We start from the raw sequence: 24,324 nt of genomic DNA on the forward strand, positions 1-24,324 counted from the left end.
GTTATTTTTTTACCTGGAACCAAAAGGTTTCTACCTGGAACCAAAAATGGTCCTTCAAACGGTTCTCCTATAAGGGCACAGCCAAATAATCATTCTAGATAGCACCTTTTTTTTCTAAGAGTGTATGTGCTGCACATAATGCCTTCTAGACATGAAGATGAGCCTCTGCCTTGCAGGTCTCCCAGAGATCACCTCTGCGGCGGGCTGAAATTTGACATTCTAGATTTCACCTGCTGTGAAGGAGTCTGGCATAAGGGGGCGGGGCTGTCCTGCTGTGGAAACAGGGCCTTTAACCTCACCCAGTCTTCCTGTTGTGAAGGTGAGATAGACAGAGTCATGTCTCCTAGCAGTATCCCACTGCATCTATTTACTTAAACCTGGTAACTGTGAAAACATTGTTTTTCTCAGCACCTCCCAAGTTTGTTTTGATATTCTTGATATGTGTTTATCTGTGACCATTTCTTGCAGGTCGACTGACTCTGAATGTGAGCCAGCTGGTGTCAGATTGCTGTGGTTATAGAGCCTATGACCCACTCAACCAGTTATGCTGTGACTCACAGATCCTAACCAGGACCCGTCCCCATGTCAAGTGTTGTGGAAAAGGTAAGTGAATCATCGTTGATTATGTAGTTGTATTGTTTTACTGTTTCCCATCCAGGCTCTGTCAATGCCGGCCCCGACCGGGAGACCCATGGGGCGGCGCACAATTGGCCCAGCGTCGTCCAGGGTATGGGAGGGAATGGCCGGCAGGGATGTAGCTCAGTTGGTAGAGCATGGCGTTTGCAATGCCAGGGTTGTTGGTTCGATTCCCACGGGGGGCCAGTATGAAAAAATAAAAATAAAATAATGTATGCACTCACTAACTGTAAGTCGCTCTGGATAAGAGCGTCTGCTAAATAACTAAAATGTAATGTAAAATGTCTGTCTACTCCGAAAGCTGTTTGTGAGATGTTTCCCAATTCTCTCATGCTAAGTCCCTGTGACAGCCTAATTTCCCACCTGCAGCTCATGGCTCCTATGCTCACTCATTACCTTTCACAATGTCAAGCTTGTAACACTTGACCTGAGCACTTGAAAAAGTGCTTTTAAATGATAAATCTGATAAATTGTTATTACCTGTTCCACAGAGCTTTACAATGAAGACCACCAACTTTGCTGTGGAAATGTCATTAAAGGAAGGAAGGTCCTGACCAAAATGTCCATCCACCACCAGTGCTGTGGAGACAACCAGTTTGATCAGCAAAGCCACTGCTGCTGCCTCGTCTCTCAACCATCATACAAACTCATCCCTGAGCCTCTCAATGCAAGCTGCTGTGCTCCTGCAATCCAGAAAGCGCTACAGCCTCCCCCAGTGCAAACTGGTCAGGTACAAAAACAAATTTGTGCCACACGCACTGACCCTTAGGGGCATGGGGATGAACTTACTCATTTGTGAACATGCAATAGTGAACTAACTGTGAAATGTAACTAACTGTGCAATATGAAAGGGAGATTATAGGGACGTGCAATATGGAGGTACTTTGGATATTAAGGGGATGTGTAATATTGTGTCACGACTTCCTCCGAAGCTGCCTCCTCTCCTTGTTCGGGCAGGCTACGGTGTTCGTCGTCACTGGCCTTCTAGCCACTGCCACTCATCATCTCATCATTCCATTTGTTTTGTCTTGTTTATTACACACACCTGGTTCATATCCCCTCATCAGTACCTGTATAAGTATTCCCTCTGCCCCCCTTGTCTTTGTGTGTGATTGTTTATTGTGGAGGTTACTATATCTCGGTGGAGCTATTGTATTTTGTATCGCCGGGATATTCACCCGTCTGCCTTGTTTTCTCCAGTGCACCGTATTTACCGCACTGGAATGTTTTACGCATTGCTACGTACCGCTGTTTATCGAATAAACCATTTATTCTGTGATTTACCCTCCTGCGCCTGACTCCGTCCAAATCACCCGCCACAGAATCACACACCCAAACAGCATGGAGTCAGCAGGAAACTGGAATATGCCTGGAGTCGTGGAGCGGGTCTGGGAGCATTCCAACATGCTAGCCAGCATGGGCGAAGCGATGGATCGGGTTCTCCAGGTCGTCCAACTCCTGGAGAGGAGATGACCCGACCCTTCGGGACCAGCTGAGCGACTGAATCCAGCCACCCACACCCCAGCACCCAGAGGGATTCACCTATCCCGACCGAGGGAGTACGACGGGACAGCGGCCTCTATTTTTCCACCATCAGCCCTGCTCCCTAGAAGTGGGAGAAGGTGTCCGCCCCCATCTCCTGCCTCTCAGGGAAAGCCATGGAGTGGGCCAATGCGGTCTGGAGTGAAGGAGGAGACGCGTTGGACAACTACGGGGTGTTTGCTCGCCTCTTCCGGGCAGTCTTCGATCACCCGCCCGAAGGAAGAGAGGCCAGCGAGCGCCTGGTCCATCTGAGGCAGGGGACAAGGATCACGCAAGACTTTGCCCTGGAGTTTAGAACTCTACCGGCGGAGTCCGGTTGAAACGAACGGGCCCTCATCAACCACTTCTGGTGCAGCCTGCAGGAGGACGTCCGAAGGGAGCTAGCCTGCCGGGATGCCACGTTGACTTTCAACTAGCTGGTGGACATGCCATCCGGTTGGACAACCTGCTGGCTTCCAGAGGACGTCCTGGAAGGGGCCTGCCCGTTTCACCCCCCTGCAACCTGGATTACGTGCTGATGGAGCTGGGTGGTGCAGCGATCCGGGAGAACGGAGGATGACAGATCCAGTGTCACTCCTGTGGCAAGAGAGGACATTCTGCTGCACACTGTCGTCAGCATTCTTCTGGGTCTGGAGGAGGCAGGCAGGGCACTCTCACAAACCCACACTCGTTGAGAGCCCTCTGCTGTGCACTTCACCATACACGGTAAGGCGCTGGTCCATTCAGGCGCATCTGGGAAGTTTATGGACAGGTCTTTAGCTATGTATCACATTGGTTACCCTACCCATTCCATTTCCCATCAAAGCACTTGACAGTCGACCATTAGGGTCATGTTTTGTTAGGGTGGTTACAGCACCAGTCATGATGATTATGCAGGAGACCCATAGGGAGCAAATCACTTTTTATATTATTGAGTCCCCTGATTTCCCTGTTGTGTTGGGTCTTCCCTGGCTCGCACTACATGGCCCCACCTTTTCATGGCTGCAGAAGTTTCTCACAGGGTGGTCGCGAGAGTGTCAGGGTAGGTGTCTAGTTGTTTCCGTTGGTGCAACCACGGTGGAAAGTCCAGACACTACCTCCACCATGCGCATTCCCCCCGAATACCTCGACTTGGTTCACGTGTTTTCCAAAATGCAGGTGACCAAATTACCACCTCATCGGGTGGGGGATTGCGCAATAAACCTCCGGTTAGACGCTGTGCCTCCCAGGAGTCATGTCTATCCCCTGTCGCATGTTGAAACATAGGCTATGGAGACATACGTCTCCGAGTCCCTGCGTCAGGGGTTCATACATCCCTCCACTTCGCCTGCCTCCTCAAGTTTCTTTTTCGTGAAGAAGAAGGATGGAGGTCTGCGCTCTTGCATTGATTACCGGGCACTTAATCAAACTACCAGTCGCTATAGTAACCCTTTACCCCTCATCTCCTCCGTTATAGAATCAATGCATGGGGCGCGCTTCTTCACGAAATTAGATCTCCGGAGTGCGTACAACCAGGTGCGTGTCCGGGAGGGGGACGAGTGGAAGACAGCATTCAGCACAACCACGGGGCATTACGAATACCTGGTGATGCCGTACGGGTTGATGAATGCTCCATCTGTCTTCCAGTCCTTTGTGAACGAGGTGTTTCGGGACATGCTTGGTCGCGGTGTGGTGGTCTACATCGATGACATTCTGGTGTATTCCGCTACGCGCGCCGACCATGTGTCCTTGGTTCGCAGAGTGCTGGGCCATCTGTTGGAACATGACCTTTATGCCAAGGCAGAAAAGTGTTTGTTCTTCCAGCAGTCCGTCTCCTTCCTCGGATACCACATCACCACCTCAGGTGTGGAGATGGAGGGAGACCACATTTCAGCCATGTGTAATTGGCCGACTCCAACCATGGTAAAGGAGGTGCAGCGCTTTATTGGCTTTGACAATTACTATCGTAGGTTTATCCGGGGCTTTGGTAAGGTCGCAGCTCCCATCACCTCTCTGTTGAAGGGTGGGCCATCCCGGCTCCGCTGGTCTGCTGAGGCTGACAGGGCTTTCAGTAACCTGAGGGCTCTGTTCACCTCAGCCCCGGTACTGGCCCATCCCGATCCATAATTACCGTTCATAGTGGAGGTGGATGCGTCCGAGGTAGGGATAGGCGCTGTCCTTTCTCAACGCTTGGGCACGCCACCCAAGCTCCACCCCTGTGCCTTCTCTAAGAAGCTCAGCCCGGCAGAGCAGAACTACGACGTTGGTAATCGGGAGCTGTTGGCTGTTGTCAGAGCCCTGACCACGTGGAGGTACTGGTTCGAGGGGGCTAAACACCCTTTCCTCGTCTGGACTGACCACCGTAACCTAGAGTACATCTGGGCAGCGAGGAGGCTGAACCCTCGCCAGGCCAGGTGGGCCTTGTTCTTCACCCGGTTTGATTTCACATTGTCATACATACCAGGTACTAAGAATGTGAAGGCAGACACACTGTCACGGCTGTACGACACAGAGGAGAGGCCCATAGACAACACACCCATACTCCTGGCCTCCTGCATTGTGGCGCCGGTAGTGTGGGCGGTGGACGCGGACATAGTGGGCGTTACGCACAGAGCCATCTCCACCTCAGTGCCCAGCTGGGCTGCAGTACGTGCTGTCTCTTGTCCGTGATTGTCTGATCTATTGGGCACACACGTCCCCCTCCTCTAGTCACCAAGGTATCGGCCGTACAGTGCGCTGCCTGACCGGGAAGTACTGGTGGCCTACCTTGGCTAAGGACGTGAGGGTGTATGTCTCCACCTGCTCGGTGTGCGCCCAGAGTAATGTACCTCCCAGCGGGTAAGTTACATCCCTTACCAGTTCCACAATGGCCGTGGTCCTACTTGTCAATCGACTATCTCACTGATCTTCCCCTCTATTAGGGAAACACCACCATCCTGGTCGTTTTGGACCGCTTTTCTAAAGCCTGCCTCCTCCTTCCTCTGCCCGGTCTCCCCACGGCCCTGCAAGCAGCAGAAGCCCTGTTTACTCACGTCTTCCAGCACTACGGGGTGCCAGACGACATAGTGTCTGACCGGGGTCCCCAGTTTACATCCAGGGTCTGGAAGGCGTTCATGGAACGTCTGGTGGTCTCGGTCAGCCTGACCTCTGGGTTTCACCCCGAGTCTAATGGGCAGGTGGAACGGATAAATCAGGACATGGGTAGGTACCTGCGGTCCTACTGCCAGGACAGGCCGGGGGAGTGGTCGGTGTTCTTGCCATGGGCCGAATATGCCCACTCCTCCACTAACCTAACTCCCTTTCAATGTGTCTTAGGGTATCAGCCAGTTCTGGCACCGTGGCATCAGAGCCAGACCGAAGCTCCTGCGGTGGACGACTGGTTTGGCGCACGGAGGAGACGTGGAACGCTGCCCACGTCCACCTCCAGCGCACCGTACGTCGCCAGAAAGCCAGCGCTGACCGCCACCATAGTGAGGCCCCGGTCTTTGTACCGGGTGATCGGGTCTGTCTCTCGACCCGGAATCTGCCCCTCCGCCTGCCCTGCCGGAAGCTGAGCCCGCGGATTGTGGGGCCGTTCAAAGTCCTGAGGAGAATAAACGAGGTTACGTATAGGTTACTACTCCTTCCTGATTACCGTATTAACCCCTTGTTTCATGTGTCTCTCCTCAGGCCGGTGGTGGCTGGTCCGCTCCAGGAGTCTGAGGTGTGGGAGGTCCCTGCGCCCCCTCGATGTCGAGTACATCGAGGGTGCCCCAGCGTACTCCGTCCGTTCCTTCCTTGATTCAAGGAGTCGGGTGGGGGCCTTCAGTACCTCGTGGAGTGGGAGGGGTACGGTCCGGAGGAGCATTGCTGGGTCCCGGTGAGGGATGTCCTCGATCCCTCCCTGTTGCGGGATTTCCACCATCGGATCGGCATCCGGCTTGCCCTGCTCTGCGTCCTCCTGGCCGTCCCCAAGTCCGGTGTCGGCGCGCTGCTGGAGCTGCGCGTAAAGGGGGGGGGGGGGTTTACTGTCACGACTTCCTCCGAAGCTGCCTCCTCTCCTTGTTCGGACAGGCTTCGGCGTTCGTCGTCACCGGCCTTCTAGCCACTGCCGCTCCTCATCTCATCATTCCATTTGTTTTGTCTTGTTTATTACACACACCTGGTTCATATCCCCTCATCAGTACCTGTATAAGTGTTCCCTCTGTCTCCCTTGTCTCTGTGTGTGATTGTTTATTGTGGAGGATATTATAGCTCGGTGGAGCAATTGTATTTTGTATCGCCGGGATATTCACCCGTCTGCCTTGTTTTCTCCATTGCGCCATATTTACCGCACTTTAGTGTTTTACGCATTGCTGCGTACCGCTGTTTATCGAATAAACAATTTATTCTGTGATTTACCTTCCTGCGTCTGACTCCGTCCAAATCACCCGCCACATATTGAGTATAGGGGGGGTTTATGTTATGGGGAAAGGAGGTGAAAGTCCTTACAGAGGCAATCATCAGTTGCTACATCCATTTTTGGACTTATACATTTATGATACGTATCCATTGATTCTTGAAGAATGTAATTTATAAATGCCTCAACTGTCGTACCCCATCAGAACCCAAAATATAAGATTGTTTTACTCCAATGTTTGTAAACAAAGAAAATGTAAACAAACACTATATAGCCTCAAAACATGGTTAAAATTATAATGTTGATATCATGGATGGTCAATCCTTGCATCCATAGCTCGGTCTATGAATTTGAGAGCGATTACATTTCTCCAGCCCCATCCCTCAGCTTTTTGCTGAACTAGGGGTGGGGAGACGGCTTTGTTATTTTTTCTACTGCTTATTGCCGCTTTAAGCTGTCATTTCAGTTTTGTTTTTCATGAGTTTGTATGTTTGATGTTATGTCTAGCATATGCTATGTCTCTCTTTTTGTAGTGAATCTTTTCTCATCACAGTGCCTTTTCTTGTACATAAAGCAAATATCTGTGAAAAACAGAAAATTAAGAAATATCTAATCTAATCTAAACGGACAATGTTTAATGTTAGTAAAAGGCAACCTACTAGTTTTGTATGGTTGTAATGAAACTTCACATTATGATAGTTTGTCATTTTTGTGTGTATTTTGTTCTTTCTTTTTTTCAGCCCAGGAGAATTTCTCAGCGTTCTACAAACTGGTAAGGTTGCTTTTGGCCTTCAACCATATACTGAACCTCATCATGTATCACTTTCTTTATTCAATGTTCAAGTCAACCATTTCATTTACAGTCAGGTTTTAAAATAATACTTTTTAATGTCCAATGGCTCAAAGCCACAATGGGGGTGGCATCCATTTTAAATAATGCAATATCATTTATTTTTTTAACACCCACTACTTATCAGCATTTCTGAAGGTTCTATAATAGATTTCAAATTAACTGAACATCTGTAGGTGTCAGAAATTATTTTATTTTCCTTGAGGGTTTTGGCTTTTGGCCTAGGCCAGAGACATTGGAATGGTCTGCCAACAAGCACATTGATACTGTGATATGTGGGCCTTTTAACTATAAACCGTTGTCTGAGAGTGGTGGAATAATTAAAAACATAGTTATGGATAATGTAAAAAAACTAAACAAAGTAACTGAGCTTGTGCATGTGTATTTGTGTACATATACAGTAAATATGTTTATGGTTTGTTTCTGTGTCTTTATGTACATGTTTGTTATGCATCTAATTGTATGTGTGTGTGTGTGTGTGTGTGTGTGTGTGTGTGTGTGTGTGTGTGTGTCTGTTTCTCCACATGCCTCCAGTATGCCTGGGGAGAAACCCTGTGGTCAAGGTTCCTGCTTTAACCCAACAACAGAGCGTTGCTGTGTGAACCCTACATCTCGCCAGGGGCAGCGTTACTCTCGTGACCAGACCTACAGTGAGGGAACACTCAGCCACACCCCAGGTAAGACAGCACAAGGTGTACTACTAATCTCTAGTGTGTGTGTGTGTGTGTGTGTTTGCACTATAATAAACTGTGGAAAGTATTTTCCCTATTTTTCAGACTGGGAATGCATCTTTGCGAGTCTGAGAGACATGTGGATGTAAGTGTGTGTGTGTGTGATGTCTTGCGTGAAAGATGAGGTCCTCTACCACCAAATAAGATATTGAAGTAATGATAAGTATTTCAAAAGATAAATCACTTTCATTTAGCCACTCTTGAACTGTTTCTCGAACCACTTCAAATCTCTAGCCATGTGTAATTATACTGTGCGACTCCAGGTTACAGGCTAAAATGTTAAGAATAGTTGACTGAACAAATATCTAAAATAAATGTTATTACCAGACCATTACCCATGCATGAATCAGCACCATATTGTCTCTGAAACATCCCTTCATATGAAACATGGTGCAACTCTAGTGTTAGAAAGGTCACTGGTGTGTACCTTAATCTTCTAGGTAATGATCTTATCCCCCCTGGGAAGTCTGGTAGGGTAGGCGATGGTGTAACGGTAACAAATTAAAAATAGATGTATCATGATTCTAAAAATGTTAAAGTATGAGAGGTGGTCACCTTCCTGAATATAATGAAAAGAGCTGTTTTGATTGGAAATCACGTGTTGAGGAATTTAGAATGGAATGATTGTCTAACCACCATCAACCACCTCTACACCTATAACACATGGGAGGAAACAGCATTAAACATCCATGTTTAAACATGTTTCTCAAACTTCAAATGACGAAGTTGTTCCAAACGTCAAATTTCAAAGTGTTTAAGGTTAAGTTTAGGCATTAACTCCGAATTCTTATGGTTAGGCATAAACTCCGAACGGTTAAGGTAATGGTTAAGGTTTGGGATAGGCTTAAAAAATTAATAATCAAAATCATGCAACCTTTGGAACCAGAGGCAGATGCTTACACGCCCACCTGCTATCCCTGTCCACAACACCTTAGCAAAACCGAAACCTACTTGATGGTAACAGCGCTCACTGTTGCCCCTAGTGGCCCATTTCCACGTCATCTCCCGACATCCTTAGACATGGATGGACGTCGAAGACTGACTTGTATCACAGGTGACCTGCCTGTGCAAACAAACCGCTGATGAACCCCTTTGGAACATCTACATTTAAAAAAAAAGTATAATGAATCCATTTAATACACACCATCACAATAAATCCATTATTTATTTTAGGCAGGTCTAAACATTATATGAAGAAAATGTATTTCAGAAGAACAGAATAGCATATTCTGAGTTGGCCTACTGTATGTTATCTGGCTATGCACCATGCCAATGGCAGCTTAGGCTGTAGGCTAGTTCATTTAGCAGATAAGATATGCTTATAAATCCTGTGCCGTTATTTAATATCATATGATTTTATAGTAAGAAGAATATAATTGAACTTAGCTGAATAAAATAACAAGGATATTATTCCCTTTCCCGAGCGAGTGTGCATATGAAGTGGCTATGTTGAGCATAAAAGTAGTCATTTGAAAAGGGTCCTATACTCTTAATTTAGAGTTATTTCACAACTTTAGAATGTCTTAGAAATTAAAGCATTTATGTGCTGCATGTTGCAACTATATTGATGATTTGAAAACGAATTTCACATATGAAATGTTTTCCTTGCCTCAGGCTGCACATGCTGTTTTCTCATCAAGTGATATTCTCACCCATCAGTCTATTCTCAATTTAAGCTTGTCTTTACTAATATGTGAAATTTGTTTTGGGTTAGAATGGGCCATTATGAAATGGGCAGGAACCCGGGCAGGGGGGAAAAAAACCATGTCACCCATATGAACTGGAATAGCAAATGGGGGCAGCGCTTTCCCGCAATTCCTTTTTAATCATGCCGGGTAGGCTATATGACAGGTTTTCATTGAAATTCTAAATGCCTTGATGCGTTTAAAAAGTGTTCCAGAAAAGTGTTTAGTTATGTGTTCAGATCCTAAACCCTTGCTTTTACAGTGTATAGAAATGTCTGGGCTTATAAGCAGTGGTGAAGCGCAGTTTCGCAAAGGTCAGAGCAAATCTGTTCGGGAACGTCGATAGTGTCACGTGATGATTAAAAGACAGGCGCAAGAATACGTATCAGGGGTTTTATTTTCTCCACCCAACACAATGTATGTCATGAAAAACGACAGGGACGAATCCCGAAACAAACTTTTGACTGGTACAGCATGTATATTTTTTCTGTATGCAGACGATATGGTTATGTATGCCATTGCACCAACTGTTGGTCAAGCTATGTTAGAGCTGCAATCTGATTTTGTTGCATTACAGAAAGCCCTTGTTGATTTAAAACTTGTACTTAATGCAGGCAAAACTAAACATATGTTGTTCTCTAATTCACGGAATAATGTCTCAGATGGGCTACATATTCACTCGTTGGATGGCTCTCTCATTGAGCGGGTTGCCGCCTATAAATATCAGGGCATTTGGATTGATAAAGATCTAACGTTTAAAAAACATACGGATGAGCTAGTTAAAAAGCTATGATTTAATGTGGCCTTCTTTTTAGAAATAGATCTTGCCTCTCCATGAACAGCAGGAAGCAGATTGTGCAGTAAATTTTCCTGCCAGTTCTTGACTGGTGACACCATTTACCAGAATGCAGCAGCCACTACTCTTATACCATTGGATGCCATCTACCATAGCGTCCTTCGCTTTATTACAGGTGACAGTTTTAATACTCATCACTGCATCCTGTTTCAGAAGGTCGGCTGGACCTCACTAAAGTCCTGTAGATCATTTCGTTACTCCCTTCATGTTTACAAAGCTCTGCTCCACAAGCTTCCAACAAAGCTCACTTCCCTGTTGAAAATATGAGATACCAAACCTGTTGCAGGGTTGGTTAACTCTTGAGGTCCCGTTTGTCTCCACAAAGTTTGGTAAATCTGCATTTGGTTTTAACGCACCACAGTTATGGAATACCTTACAAAACAAATTACACCTGGATTACCTGGTGCCGATAGGGCAGTTTAAAACTCTGTTGTTAAATGAGTTTACTGAAGTGTGCAATTGTTTCAATTGACTATTATAACTTGTTGTAATAACCTGATGTAGTGTATTTATAGCTGTCTTGTAGTTTTTATATTTTGTTGTTGTGTTGATGGAATTTTTGTCCTCAGGGCAGCATTGCAAATGAGACACTGGTCTCAATTGGGCTCCCCTGAATTAATCAAAGTAAATAAAAATAATGGTCGTTAGCGAGATGGGGACTACCAACGCATCAGCGCCATTCATGTACAGAGTTAATAGGAGGAGATTACTGCAATGGTCACGTGGAATTTGACTGCGGTCATGACTCATGGATCCAGTCACATATAACCAGTGGTGGGAAAAGTACCCAATTGTCATACTTGAGTAAAAGTAAAGATACCTTAATAGAAAATGACTCAAGTAAAAGTGAAAGTCACCCAGTAAAATACTACTTGAGTAAAAGTCTAAAATTATTTGGTTTTAAATATACTTAAGTATCAAAAGTAAAAGTATAAATCATTTAAATGTCCTTATATTAAGCAAACCAGATGGCGACATTTATTTTATTGTATTTATTTACGGAAAGCCAGGGGCACACTCCAACACTCAGACATCATTTACAAATGATGCATGTGTGTTTAGTGAGTCCGCCAGATCAGAGGCAGAAGGGGTGACCAGGGATGTTCTCTTGATAAGCACGTGAATTGGACCATGTTCCTGTCCTGCTAAACGTTCAAAATGTAACATGTACTTTTGGGTGTCAGGGAAATTGTATGGATTAAAAAGTACATTATTTTCTTTAGTAGTGAAGTAAAAGTAAAAGTAGTCCAAAATATAAATAGTAAAGTACAGATACCCCAAAAAACTACTTAAGCAGTACTTTAAAGTATTTTTACTTAAGTACTTTACACCGCTGCATATAACAACCAGAACCTCTTTCATTTAGCCCTCTCTTCCTGGCAGCTGCTGGAAACAATGTAGCCGATACGTTTTTCCTTTCTTGAACATCACTGTCCTCCCTCCTTCCCATCTGTCTGCCCAGGTCACCACCATGGTGCTAGCTGTGGCTCTCAGGTTTACAATCCAGACATCAAAATCTGCTGTTCCGGGAAGCTGTCCAATAGGGTGCTTGGAAAGAACCTGGTGAGTCCATTAGCCCACAGACCTAAGGCCTACAACTAAAGCTTACTTCACTGAACCTCCTCCGCTACATTAGGTTTAGTTCTCCTCATGTCAGTCAAAGTCAAGTAAAACAGCTTAATCATCCATCTGCCTGTTGAGTAGTTGTTGGTCAAGGCATAAAGACAATGCTGTACAGTACAGGGATGTACAGTATCTGTCTATTTGTACATATTTAAAATGGTCAAAATAACTAAAAGTGGCAATGTAAGACAAGGCTGACACTATACGTTTTCCACAGACCCATTTCAGTCCACTCAGAATGTTTAGACAGGGAATCAGTGGGAAGTGGGTGTCCTATACTCATTGCCAATGTTCTAGAGTGCTGCCTGTCTATCAGGGAGAAATACGCCCTATGATTTGCCAGTAACAATGACTACTTATAGTGGTATTTACTTTACTTGGGCTGTATGCTGTACTATGTCAGTTTGACTGTAAGGTTAGTTATGTAAGCCCCACCCTGCAACCAGTTAGAGTAGAGCAGCTCCTTTTCAGTGTGAGAGTGTGTCAGACGACGGATAACGAGAGCTCTCTTTGGGTCTCTTTTATATCGCTTGGCACTCTGTTGGTAGAGAAGGTGTGCACAGGTCCCCTGGTAAGAAAGTTAGACTCTCTTTTCTAGCATGTGAACTTTTGTGATTGTGTGTGAATTTTGTGTATGTGCATGCTATGGTGTGTCTGCGTGAAGCTGTCTGTATTAATGTCTGTATGTGTGTCTGTTATTCATGTTGTGTGTGTGTGTGTGTGTGTTGATACCCTGCTGACTGGTGTGTGTCTCTCCCAGTGCTGCGGTACAACTCCGTATGGTGTAGAGGACCGAGGGGTGCTGTGCTGTAACCAGACCTTGCACCATGTGGTGGAGAATGGGTACCAGTGCTCCCCAGGTGGTCACTTGTATCTGCCATCCCGTGAAATGGTGTGTGGGTCACACGTTCATCTCAACGATCCAGGCAAACACTGCTGTGGAGAGGAGACATACGACCCTCAGGATGAAATCTGCTGCAATGGACACAAGTGAGTTGCTCTGTAGGGTGGAAACTGTAGGTAGTTGAACCTAGCCAGGTGGTTTATCCCAAAGATGTGGGGTTATCACTGTCTGCAAACACAGTTCAGAGTGCCTAATGGTTAATGATTAGATCACTACATCTTCAGCAGAATGTATCCAGCCTCCTTGTCTGTTGAAGAGTTGATGCAATGTCTTGAAATGTGTGAGCGCGTGCGTGTTTGTACTATAACTAACTGTGGAAAGTATTTTCCTGCTGTCTGAGACTGGGTGTGGATTTATGTATGTTTATGTCTGAGAGACATGGATGTATGCAATTGTGATAAAATAACAGTCCCACTACCTCAGACGTTGGAGAATTCTGTGGGCGGCCACTGCTTTATTGAATGCACCACATCATACAAACTACTGCTTCCCAGACATATTTCAAAGGGTGTCTACCGCTGAAGCCAAATGTCTAAGCGTACCCTCCCGTTAACTTCCCTTTTTCCAGTCAGAGGCATTCAGACAGTTAGTCAGCCAGACATCTCCTAAGAGAGGTGGTATGTGTGCTTTGGAGTCTCTAGGATAGGCGTCAGACAGTGTGTCCAGTATTTCTGTGTACTTCGCCCTGTTGTGTGACTTGTGCTTGGCCTCAGTGTCTGACTCTAGGAGGAAGCTGGTTGATTCTTGTTTGTGATTTGAGGAATGTTACTAATGTATGTTCCAGGTAAATGTTGTTCATTATTGACTGAATTCTGTTTATTGGGAATACAGAAAAATGTACCATGTCTGAGGGCACACCTGACACAGTCTGGAAGGACTTTTTTTAAAAGCACATTAATCTACTTATGTTTTGACTCTGTATAGTGTTGGTGAAACCATAATTAGGAGAGGGAGTACAAACCATCGACGCTAGACAGAGTGGAATTAGGTTTAAGCAAAAGGCAGTTTATTAAAACAGAGATAGCTGGTACTGTTAAGCTACATGCATGGACCCAACCAATTGCCTCTTAAGGAGACAGTTGAGAAGGGCCCTTAAAAAGAGTTTACAGCATTACTTTATAGAATGTAACATAAAGGAAGGGGTCCTTCTTCTAGTCCCTTGATTGGTTCCCGAGGCGTAGGAGGCGGGTCTGCTCTGTCCAGAGCAGATGCCCCATTGGTGCACGGCAGAGTCCTCTGCCCTTGGCACCCGACCAGTAGAAGGGGAGTTGAGAATGAGTGTGCGTCCACAGTGAGATGTGTGTGTGTGTGTGTGTGTGCGTGCGCGTCTCAAGGGAAACTCGTGGGGAGCAACAAGTGATTGTGGCCTGTGGCGTGGGTGTTGTCCTTGGCCACCTGGTGACAAGATATGGTCCTCTGTCCATTGTTCTTGCATAGGAACAGCATTTATTGAAAACAAGCTCCTGATACAAATGGGTCTTTGCACAACATTTTAGTCAGACCAATCTATAACATTTTATATTTACTACGACAAATTATATTTACTATGACAAATCCCCCTCTTCACGTCTTCTAGACGTGATCCATTAATTATGTTGGCATTAAGCATAGTTGAATCAGTCTTAAAAGAAAAACAATAATGCAGGAAAGAAAACAACACATGATAACGCATAATGCAATGGTAAAAAACATTCAACCCCTCTAGCATACTAATTATATGGGCAGTTAATTAAACAATGTTAGTCCCCCTCTAGTGAGTGATTATATGGCTAGTTAATTAAACAATGTTAGTCCCCCTCTAGTGCACGATTAAATACATCAAAGCTGTTATTCAAATTCTATTTCATCTTCATTTTGGTGTCAAATTTTGTTTTTTTCTGCTCAAATCAGCCCTGACTTCTGTCAGTGATCTAGAAGGAGTGGGGGCTGGTGTGCAATGAGTTAGATGGTGCCAGGGTGCGCCTGATTTACCTCTGACCTGGACTGAGTGTGAAGTAACCTCCTTCACTTCGTACGGTCCAGTCCACCCGGGTTCCAGCCACTTTCTCTTGTGGACTTTTACCCTCACCCAGTCTCCCACTTTTACCTTCAGTGGCAGCGTACTTCCCGACAGCTCTCCCTCTTGGGCCTTCTGCACCTGAGAAGAGAGTGCTGCAGAAAATTCCGTCAATTTCTTCACATAATCAGTCATTTCTATCTGTTGTACATCAAGGGAGGGCATATGACCTCCCTCCCTTGGTGGACCTATGTTAATTTTGTTCCTGCACAACCTTTGTTATTTTAGCTTTAAATGTTTGGTTGGCACGTTCCACGAGTCCCTGGGACTGTGGATGTTACTGAACCGAATCCGTGCATGATTCCGAATCTTACCTCCACCTTTTTCAGGTGTTTTTTGCTAAAATGTGTGGTTGTCAGATCTCATCTGCCTTGGTATACCGTACCTGGGTATTAATTCAGTTTGTAGCCACTTAATGACTGACCTAGCATCCTCTTATTCTGTAGTTTCTGTAGGAATTGCCTCTACCCATTTTGAAAACCTGTCTACAGTGTCTGTCATGTGAGGGTGCCACCAGATGTGTGAAACCTTTTTGGAGGGTCTTAAACTTCCCCTCATGTGTGGGCCCGTGAGCTTCACTCAACAGTTCTGGGCAGAGTCTAGCTGGTGCTACTAATCTTCCATCATGGCACCTCCAGAGTTCGTCCTGTCCTCTGCCGCCCCCTCCTGGGCCCAGACTGAGTGTTCATAGGGTCCTGCTGAGCTCTGTAACTGTGCTATATCGCCCTGGTTGAGTTCAATCTGTGATGTCGGTGGTAGTAGTATTGGATGAGGATCACGCCTTCGGGCACCTGGAGTTCAGACAGGTGGGTCTATGGTTGTTGTGGGGGTCCTCCCTTTCCTCTACAGTCTCTTTTAAAATGTCCAGTTTTTCCACAGTTGTAGCACAGGTAGTTCCCTCTTCTAGGAGGACTTGGTGGAGTGCCTTGCTGAGGCCATGGTTGTGGTTGTGGGCCAAAAGTCATGGTGCCTTTTAGGCTGTATAGTGAGGTGGGGCCAGGAGTGGTGCTGGTGTCTGGGGCGACTGTAGGAGACCCTTTCACACACATTGTGTCAGATTTTTTAGGTTGCACCCTCCTACTCTCCTCTATTTCCCATGTCCCTACTCTCAACTCTCCCTCTGCTCTCTCTGTCATTCGTTGTTCTAGGTATTCATTAAATTTGGGTATGGTTGGGTTTGGCCCTGCCATTTTGCTTTACTATCTTTATACACTTATCCCGTCCCTGGTGTTTTATTTCCAAGGATGTATTGTATGACACCCTCGTATATAAAGGGTTAATTTATATAATTTGTAATGCAATCATTATCATAAAAAATCAGAATTCCAGTCACATATACCAATGCAGTAATTTCCACAACACAGCACACACCACGCTTTAGTTATCTCACACTTGTTCTAGAATCATGCACAATTCCAATATCAGCCTCCCCAGTCCCTGGTTCCTGAAACCCTAGGTCAAATTCACTCAATTCCACAGATTGATTTTCAATGTCATAGGTCTCACTATTACTTCCCGTCCTCCATCACACGTTTAAGATATAACACAGACACGTTAAAATATTAAACACAGCAAATTCCACATAGATCTATACTATGATTCCACTATGCCTTCACATAGATTTAAATTCCACATAGATCTATACTATGATTCCACTATGCCTTCACATAGATTTAAATTCCACATAGATCTATACTATGATTCCACTATGCCTTCACATAGATTTAAATTCCACATAGATCTATACTATGATTCCACTATGCCTTCACATAGATTTAAATTCCACATAGATCTATACTATGATTCCACTATGCCTTCACATAGATTAATTAATATAAATCACAGTACGAGATATCTCCTTTAATATCTGAATTCAATTTAGGATGGAGAATTATTTAACAAGTATTCATACTCACACTCAGTACTTCTGATCAAAATTTGGTATTGGTCTATAATACAATATGCAAGATTTCGTTTTAACAGGCTCTGCATACCTTTTTAGAAGAGCGCTCTGATCAGGTTCCTGAGGCAAGACGAATAGTTGATGTCTCCTGGATTTCAGGTCACTCTTCCGTCTGTTTTTAGATCGATGATTTGCCTTTTCCTCTCGCACCAACTCTTTAGATCGAATTAGAAACCATCCTCTGCTACCAATTTGTTGGTGAAACCATAATTAGGAGAGGGAGTACAAACCATCGACGCTAGACAGAGTGGAATTAGGTTTAAGCAAAAGGCAGTTTATTAAAACAGAGATAGCTGGTACTGTTAAGCTACATGCATGGACCCAACCAATTGCCTCTTAAGGAGACAGTTGAGAAGGGCCCTTAAAAAGAGTTTACAGCATTACTTTATAGAATGTAACATAAAGGAAGGGGTCCTTCTTCTAGTCCCTTGATTGGTTCCCGAGGCGTAGGAGGCGGGTCTGCTCTGTCCAGAGCAGATGCCCCATTGGTGCACGGCAGAGTCCTCTGCCCTTGGCACCCGACCAGTAGAAGGGGAGTTGAGAATGAGTGTGCGTCCACAGTGAGATGTGTGTGTGTGTGTGTGTGTGCGTGCGCGTCTCAAGGGAAACTCGTGGGGAGCAACAAGTGATTGTGGCCTGTGGCGTGGGTGTTGTCCTTGGCCACCTGGTGACAAGATATGGTCCTCTGTCCATTGTTCTGGCATAGGAACAGCATTTATTGAAAACAAGCTCCTGATACAAATGGGTCTTTGCACAACATTTTAGTCAGACCAATCTATAACATTTTATATTTACTACGACAAATTATATTTACTACGACAATAGCGGCTTCACACGCTGATCTAAAGTCTCTATGTGGAAATATGTGGTCGAACACATCATTAACAAACACTGCTCCAATGTTAAAGGCTCTAAACATGTCAATCAAACTGTGGGACACGACTCGTAGTGCGGTTCCCAGGAAGTTGCATGGCAGTCTGAATTTATACAGATGCCATTACTCAATACTTTGACCATGAATCAAGCGAGAAGTCTGTGAGAATAGTGCAGTTGTTGTGAGTGATGCATTTTAATCTATTTTCCTTTTGAATCCAGTGGTGGTCGGTGCCGTTGTAGCTCAATTTTCTACATTGTAGAATAATAGTGAAGACATCAAAACTATGGAATAACACATATGGAATCATGTAGTAACCAAAAGAGTGTTAAACAAATCAAAATATATTTTATATTTGAGATTCTTCAAATAGCCACCCTTTGCCTTGATGACAGCTTTGCCCACTCTTGGCATTCTCTCAACCAGCTTCACCTGGAATGTTTTTCCAACAGTCTTGAAGGAGTTCCCACATATGCTGAGCACTTGATGACTGTTTTTCCTTCACTCTGCGGTCCGACTCATCCCAAACCATCTCAATTTGTGGAAGCCAGGTCATCTGATGCAGCACTCCATCACTCTCCTTCTTGATAAAATAGCCCTTACACAGCCTGGATGTGTGTTGGTTCATAGTCCTGTTGAAAAACAAATGATAGTCCCACTAAGCCCAAACCATATGGGATGGCGTATTGCTGCAGAATGCTGTGGTAGCCATGCTGGTTAAGTGTGCCTTGAATTCTAAATAAATCATCGACAGTGTCATCAGCAAAGCACCCCCACACCATAACACCTCCCCCATGCTTTACGGTGGGAAATACACATGCTGAGATCATCCGTTCACCCACACTGCATCTCACAAAGACACAGTGGTTGGAACCCAAAATCTCCAATTTGGACCGGTCTAAAGTCCATTGCTAGTGTTTCTTGGCCCAAGCAAGTCTCTTCTTCTTATTGGTGTCCTTTAGTAGTGGTTTCTTTGCAGCAATTCGACCATGAAGGCCTGATTCACACAGTCTCCTCTGAACAGTTGATGTTGAGATGTCTGTTACTTGAACTCTGTGAAGCATTTATTTGGGCTGCAATTTCTGAGGCTGGTAACTCTAATGAACTTATCCTCTGCAGCAGAGGTAACTCTGGGACTTCCATTCCTGTGGCGGTCCTCATGAGAGCCAGTTTCATCATAGCGCTTGATGGTTTTTGCGACTGCACTTGAAGAAACTTTCAAAGTTCTTGAAATGTTCCGTATTGACTGACCTTCATGTCTTAAAGTAATGATGGACTGTTGTTTCTCTTTGCTTATTTGAGCTGTTCTTGCCATAATATGGACTTGGTCTTTTACCAAATAGGGCTATCTTCTGTTTCATAGTTTTGATGTCTTCACTATTATTCTACAATGTAGAAAATAGTAAAAATAAAGAAAAACCCTTGAATGAGTAGGTGTTCTAAAACTTTTGACCGGTAGTGTATACAAAAGCATATGGACACCCCTTCAAATTAATAGATTTGGCTATTTCAGCCACACCCTTTGCTGACTGGTGCATAAAATCAAGGACACAGCCATTGAATCTCCATAGACAAACATTGGCAGTAGAATGGCCTTACTGAAGAGCTCAGTGACTTTCAAAGTGGCACCGTCATAGGATGCCACCTTTCCAACAAGTCAGTTTGTAAATGTTCTGCCCTGCTAGAGCTTCCTCGGTCAAGTGCTGTTATTGTGAAGTGGAAACATCTAGGAGCAACAACGGCTCAGCCGCGAAGTGGTAGGCCACACAAGCTCACAGAACGGGACCGGCGAGTGCTGAAGCGCGTAGTGCGTAAAAATCGTCTGTCCTAGATTGCAACACTCACTACTGAGTTCCAAACTGCCTCTGGAAGTAACGTCAGCACAATAACTGTTCGTCGGGAGCTTCATGAAATGGGTTTCCATGGCCGAGCAGTCGCACACAAGCCTAATATCACCATGCGCAATGGAAAGTGTCGGCTGGAGTGGTGTAAAGCTCGCCACCATTGGACTCTGGAGCCACGCTTCACCATCTGTCAATCTGATGGACGAATCTGGGTTTGGCGGATGTCAGGAGAATGCTACATGCCCCAATGCACAGTGGCAACTGTAAAGTTTGGAGGAGGAATAATGGTCTGGGGCTGTTTTTCATGTTTTGGGCTAGGCCCCTTAGTTCCAGTGAAGGGAAATCTTAACGCTACAGCATACAATGACATTCTAGACGATTCTGTGCTTCCAACTTTGTGCCAACAGTTTGGGGAAGGCCCTTTCCTGTTTCAGCATGACAATGCCCTGTGCACAAAGCGAGGTCCATTCAGAAATTGTTTGTCAAGATCGGTGTGGAAGAACTTGGCTGGCCTGCACAGAGCCCTGACCTCAACCCCATCGAAAACCTTTGGGATGAATTGGAACGCCGACTGTGAGCCAGGCCTAATCGCCCAACATCAGTGCCCGACCTCACGAATGCTCTTGTGGCTGAATGGAAGCAAGTCCCTGCAGCAATGTTCCAACATCTAGTGGAAAGCCTTCCCTGAAGAGTGAAGGCTGTTATAGCAGCAAAGGGGGTGTCACGAGTTGCTAAGCCAGAACCCAGAAGCAGACCAGGACAAGGTAAGTTGAAACGAAGGTGAGTGTTTATTACAAATTCAAGAGTGATGCTGAATAATCCAGGGAACAGAGCGGGCGGCGTTGATTAGTTGTTGGGGGTGCAGTGGTTGATCCCATCCTGGGTCGGCAGCCGCCGACCACCAGGCAGAGGTTGGATGAAGGTTCCGGACGGGTGATGTTCATGGCTAACGATCCGGCAGGGACTGGATGTTAGGCCAGAGCCTAAGAAGGGTGATGATCAGGACCAGGTGTGCAGATTGCTGATGGGATGCAGGTGCGGAAATCAAGAGAGCTCCCCGGAGCGTTCCCGAACCCTCGGGAAACTGGAGATCACGAACAGAAAAACTAGTCACCAGACAGGACCCGACTCAGACTGCCGGGATCGTTACAGTACCCCCCCTCCGACGAACGCCACCGGGCGGACTCCCCGGAGCGCCAGGATGGAGGCGGTAGAAGTCACTGATGAGGTCAGCATCTAGGACCTGTCGCCGCGGAATCCAACTCCTCTCTTCAGGACCATACCCCTCCCAGTCCACGAGATACTGGAAACCCCGGCCCCGCCGTCTGGAATCCATGATGCGACGCACCGTGTAGGCAGGACCACCTCCGATCATCCGAGGAGGAGGAGGAGGAGGCGGAGGAGGCAACAGAGGACTGAGGAAAACAGGCTTGAGGCAGGAGACATGAAAGGTGGGATGGACTCTGAGCGTCCTCGGTAGTTTGAGTCGAACTGCCACTGGATTGATCACCTTCTCCACCACAAACGGACCAATGAACTTCGGTAACAACTTCCTAGACTCAGTCCGTAACGGAAGATCCCGTGTGGCCAACCAAACCCTATCTCCGATGGTATAGGTGGGAGCGGGGATCCGGCGACGATTCGCCTGGAGCTGATACCGGTCCGAAACTCTAAGGAGTGCCTTTCTGGCCCGATGCCAGGTCCGGTGGCAACGACGAATATGGGCCTGAACAGAAGGCACTGAGAGCTCCTTCTCCTGAGAAGGGAACAGGGGAGGTTGGTAGCCATACAGGCACTGGAAGGGAGACATCCCAGTGGCAGATGTAGGGAGAGTATTGTGGGCATACTCAACCCAAGGCAACTGAGAGACCCAGGAGGTGGGGTTGGAAGAGACCAGACAGCGTAGCGTGGATTCCATCTTCTGGTTGGCTCTCTCCGCCTGACCATTGGATTGGGGGTGAAAACCAGATGTGAGACTGACTGTAGCTCCAATGGCCAAACAGAAGGACTTCCAGACAGCAGAGGTAAACTGAGGGCCACGGTCGGAAACGATATCACTGGGCAAACCGTGGACCCTGAAAACCTCCCCTAACCAGGATCTCGGACGTCTCCGAGGCAGAGGGAAGCTTGGCAATTGGCACAAAGTGGGCGAACTTGCTGAATCTGTCCACGATAGTCAGAACGACCGTGTTCCCCTCAGAAGCGGGCAACCCAGTGACGAAGTCCAGGGCCAGATGCGACCATGGTCGCCGGGGAATAGGAAGGGGGTGAAGTAGTCCAGAGCTGGGCCGATTGGTACTCTTATTCTGCGCACACACTGGACAGGCAGCAACAAAACCCCGAGTATCCTCGGCCATGGCAGGCCACCAAAACGTCTGCGAAGAAACGCCATTGTCCGAGCCACGCCAGGGTGACAAGCCATCTTGCTGGCGTGGGACCATTTGAGGACAGCAGGACGAACCGACTCAGGCACAAACAACCGACCGGGTGGACCGTTACCGGGACCGGGCTGAGTCCGAAGGGCCGCCAGCACCTCCTCCTCAATCTTCCACATAACTGCTCCCACGACGCAGTTCCGGGGGAGAATTGTCTCGGTCTTGGACCCACTCTCCTCCGTCTTGGAGAACATCCGGGACAAGGCGTCCGCCTTGCCGTTCTTAGATCCAGGTCGGAACGTCAGGGAAAAACTTGAATCGTCCGAAAAACAACGCCCACCTGGCCTGACGGGAGTTGAGACGTTTAGCCGATTGCACGTAAGCAAGATTCTTGTGGTCAGTCCAAACAATAAACGGTTGCTCCGCCCCCTCCAACCAGTGGCGCCACTCCTCCAAGGCAAGTTTCACCGCGAGAAGCTCCCGGTTACCCACATCGTAATTCCTCTCCGCAGGCGAAAGGCGACGAGAGTAGTAGGCGCAGGGATGGAGTTTACTGTCCGTGGAGCATCGCTGCGACAGGATGGCGCCAACTCCCACATCAGACGCGTCCACTTCAACGACGAACTGACGGGCCGTGTCCGGTTGAGAGAGAATCGGTGCGTTGGTGAATCGCCTCTTCAAATCCAGAAACGCTCGATCCGCCTCCGGATTCCACTTGAAGGTCCTGATACTGGAAGTCAAGGCAGTTAACGGAGCGGCCACACGGCTGTAATCCCGGATGAATCTGCGGTAGAAATTCGCAAACCCCAAAAATCTCTGGAGCTGCAATCTCGTACCGGGCTGGGCCCATTCCAGAACCGCTCTAACCTTCTCCTGGTCCATCCTAATCTCTCCCCTGGAGATGATGTACCCGAGAAAGGATGTCGTGTGGGCGTGAAACTCGCACTTCTCGGCCTTCACGAACAGGCGATTCTCCAACAATCGCTGCAGAACCTGCCGGACATGCTGGACGTGGTTGGAAGGTTCCTTCGAGAAGATCAGAATGTCATCCAGGTAAACAAACACAAAGAGACCGATCATATCTCTCAGGACGTCGTTCACCATACTCTGGAATACCGCTGGAGCATTGGTCAGTCCAAACGGCATCACCTGATACTCGAAGTGACCCATCGGTGTATTGAAACCCGTCAACCACTCGTCCCCCTCTCTGATCCGGACCATGTGATACGCATTGCGTAGGTCTAGCTTGGTGAACATCGTAGCACCCTGTAAGGAGTCGAAGGCAGAACTCATCAAGGGCAGGGGATACTTGTTCTTGACCGTGATGTCATTCAACCCCCGATAATCAATACACGGTCGAAGAGAGCCATCCTTCTTACCCACAAAGAAGAATCCTGCCCCCAGGGGTGATGACGAGGGACGAACGAGACCAGCAGCTAGGGACTCCTTGATGTAGGTCTCCAAAGCCTCACGTTCAGGTCGGGAGATACTGTATAACCTTCCCTTGGGGTAGACAGCTCCAGGGAACAGGTTGATGGCACAATCATATGGTCGGTGGGGAGGGAGTGACAGAGCCTTCTGCTTACTGAAAACTTCCCCCAAATCGTGATATGTCTCGGGAACCAGGGACAAATCTGGGGGTTTAGCCTCAATCACCTGACTGGGAACCGAATGGGGGCAGGCAGTCTTGAGACAGTTAGCATGACAATCAAGGCTCCAACTCGTTACCTTGCCCGTCACCCAATCGAACGTGGGATTGTGTTCCTTCAGCCAGGGGTATCCAAGGACCAGAGGAACATGGGAAGACGGCAGAATGAAGAATGAAATCATCTCAGAATGATTCCCCGACAACCGCATCTTAACCGGTTCAGTCCTCATCGTGATACGTGCCAGACTACTGCCGTTCAGAGTGGTCGCTTCAATGGCTTCCGGCAATTGCTCCTTGGAAAGCCCCAGCTGTTCCACCAACTCGGCATCAAGAAAGCTTCCATCGGCACCTGAATCGATAAAAGCGTTAATCGCTAAGCTCTGATTCCTGTTCACAAGGGT

At 46.8% G+C, this 24,324-nt stretch overlaps 1 protein-coding gene across 1 annotated transcript in view; it reads left to right on the forward strand.

The window, feature by feature from the left end:
• The first annotated feature begins 1,174 nt into the window (after nucleotides 1-1,174).
• Nucleotides 1,175-24,324, forward strand: part of LOC121567056 (galaxin-like) — a 33,960-nt gene continuing 10,810 nt past the window's right edge. The window contains exons 1-5 of the mRNA XM_041876998.1: nucleotides 1,175-1,366; nucleotides 7,255-7,286; nucleotides 7,899-8,041; nucleotides 12,099-12,199; nucleotides 13,020-13,249. Of these exons, the coding sequence (XP_041732932.1) occupies nucleotides 1,196-1,366; nucleotides 7,255-7,286; nucleotides 7,899-8,041; nucleotides 12,099-12,199; nucleotides 13,020-13,249 (677 nt within the window). The 5' untranslated portion in view covers nucleotides 1,175-1,195. The remainder of the gene's footprint in view (nucleotides 1,367-7,254; nucleotides 7,287-7,898; nucleotides 8,042-12,098; nucleotides 12,200-13,019; nucleotides 13,250-24,324) is intronic.

Source organism: Coregonus clupeaformis, chromosome 5, assembly GCF_020615455.1.
Source record: "Coregonus clupeaformis isolate EN_2021a chromosome 5, ASM2061545v1, whole genome shotgun sequence".
In the NCBI taxonomy this organism is placed as follows: Eukaryota; Metazoa; Chordata; class Actinopteri; order Salmoniformes; family Salmonidae; genus Coregonus; species Coregonus clupeaformis.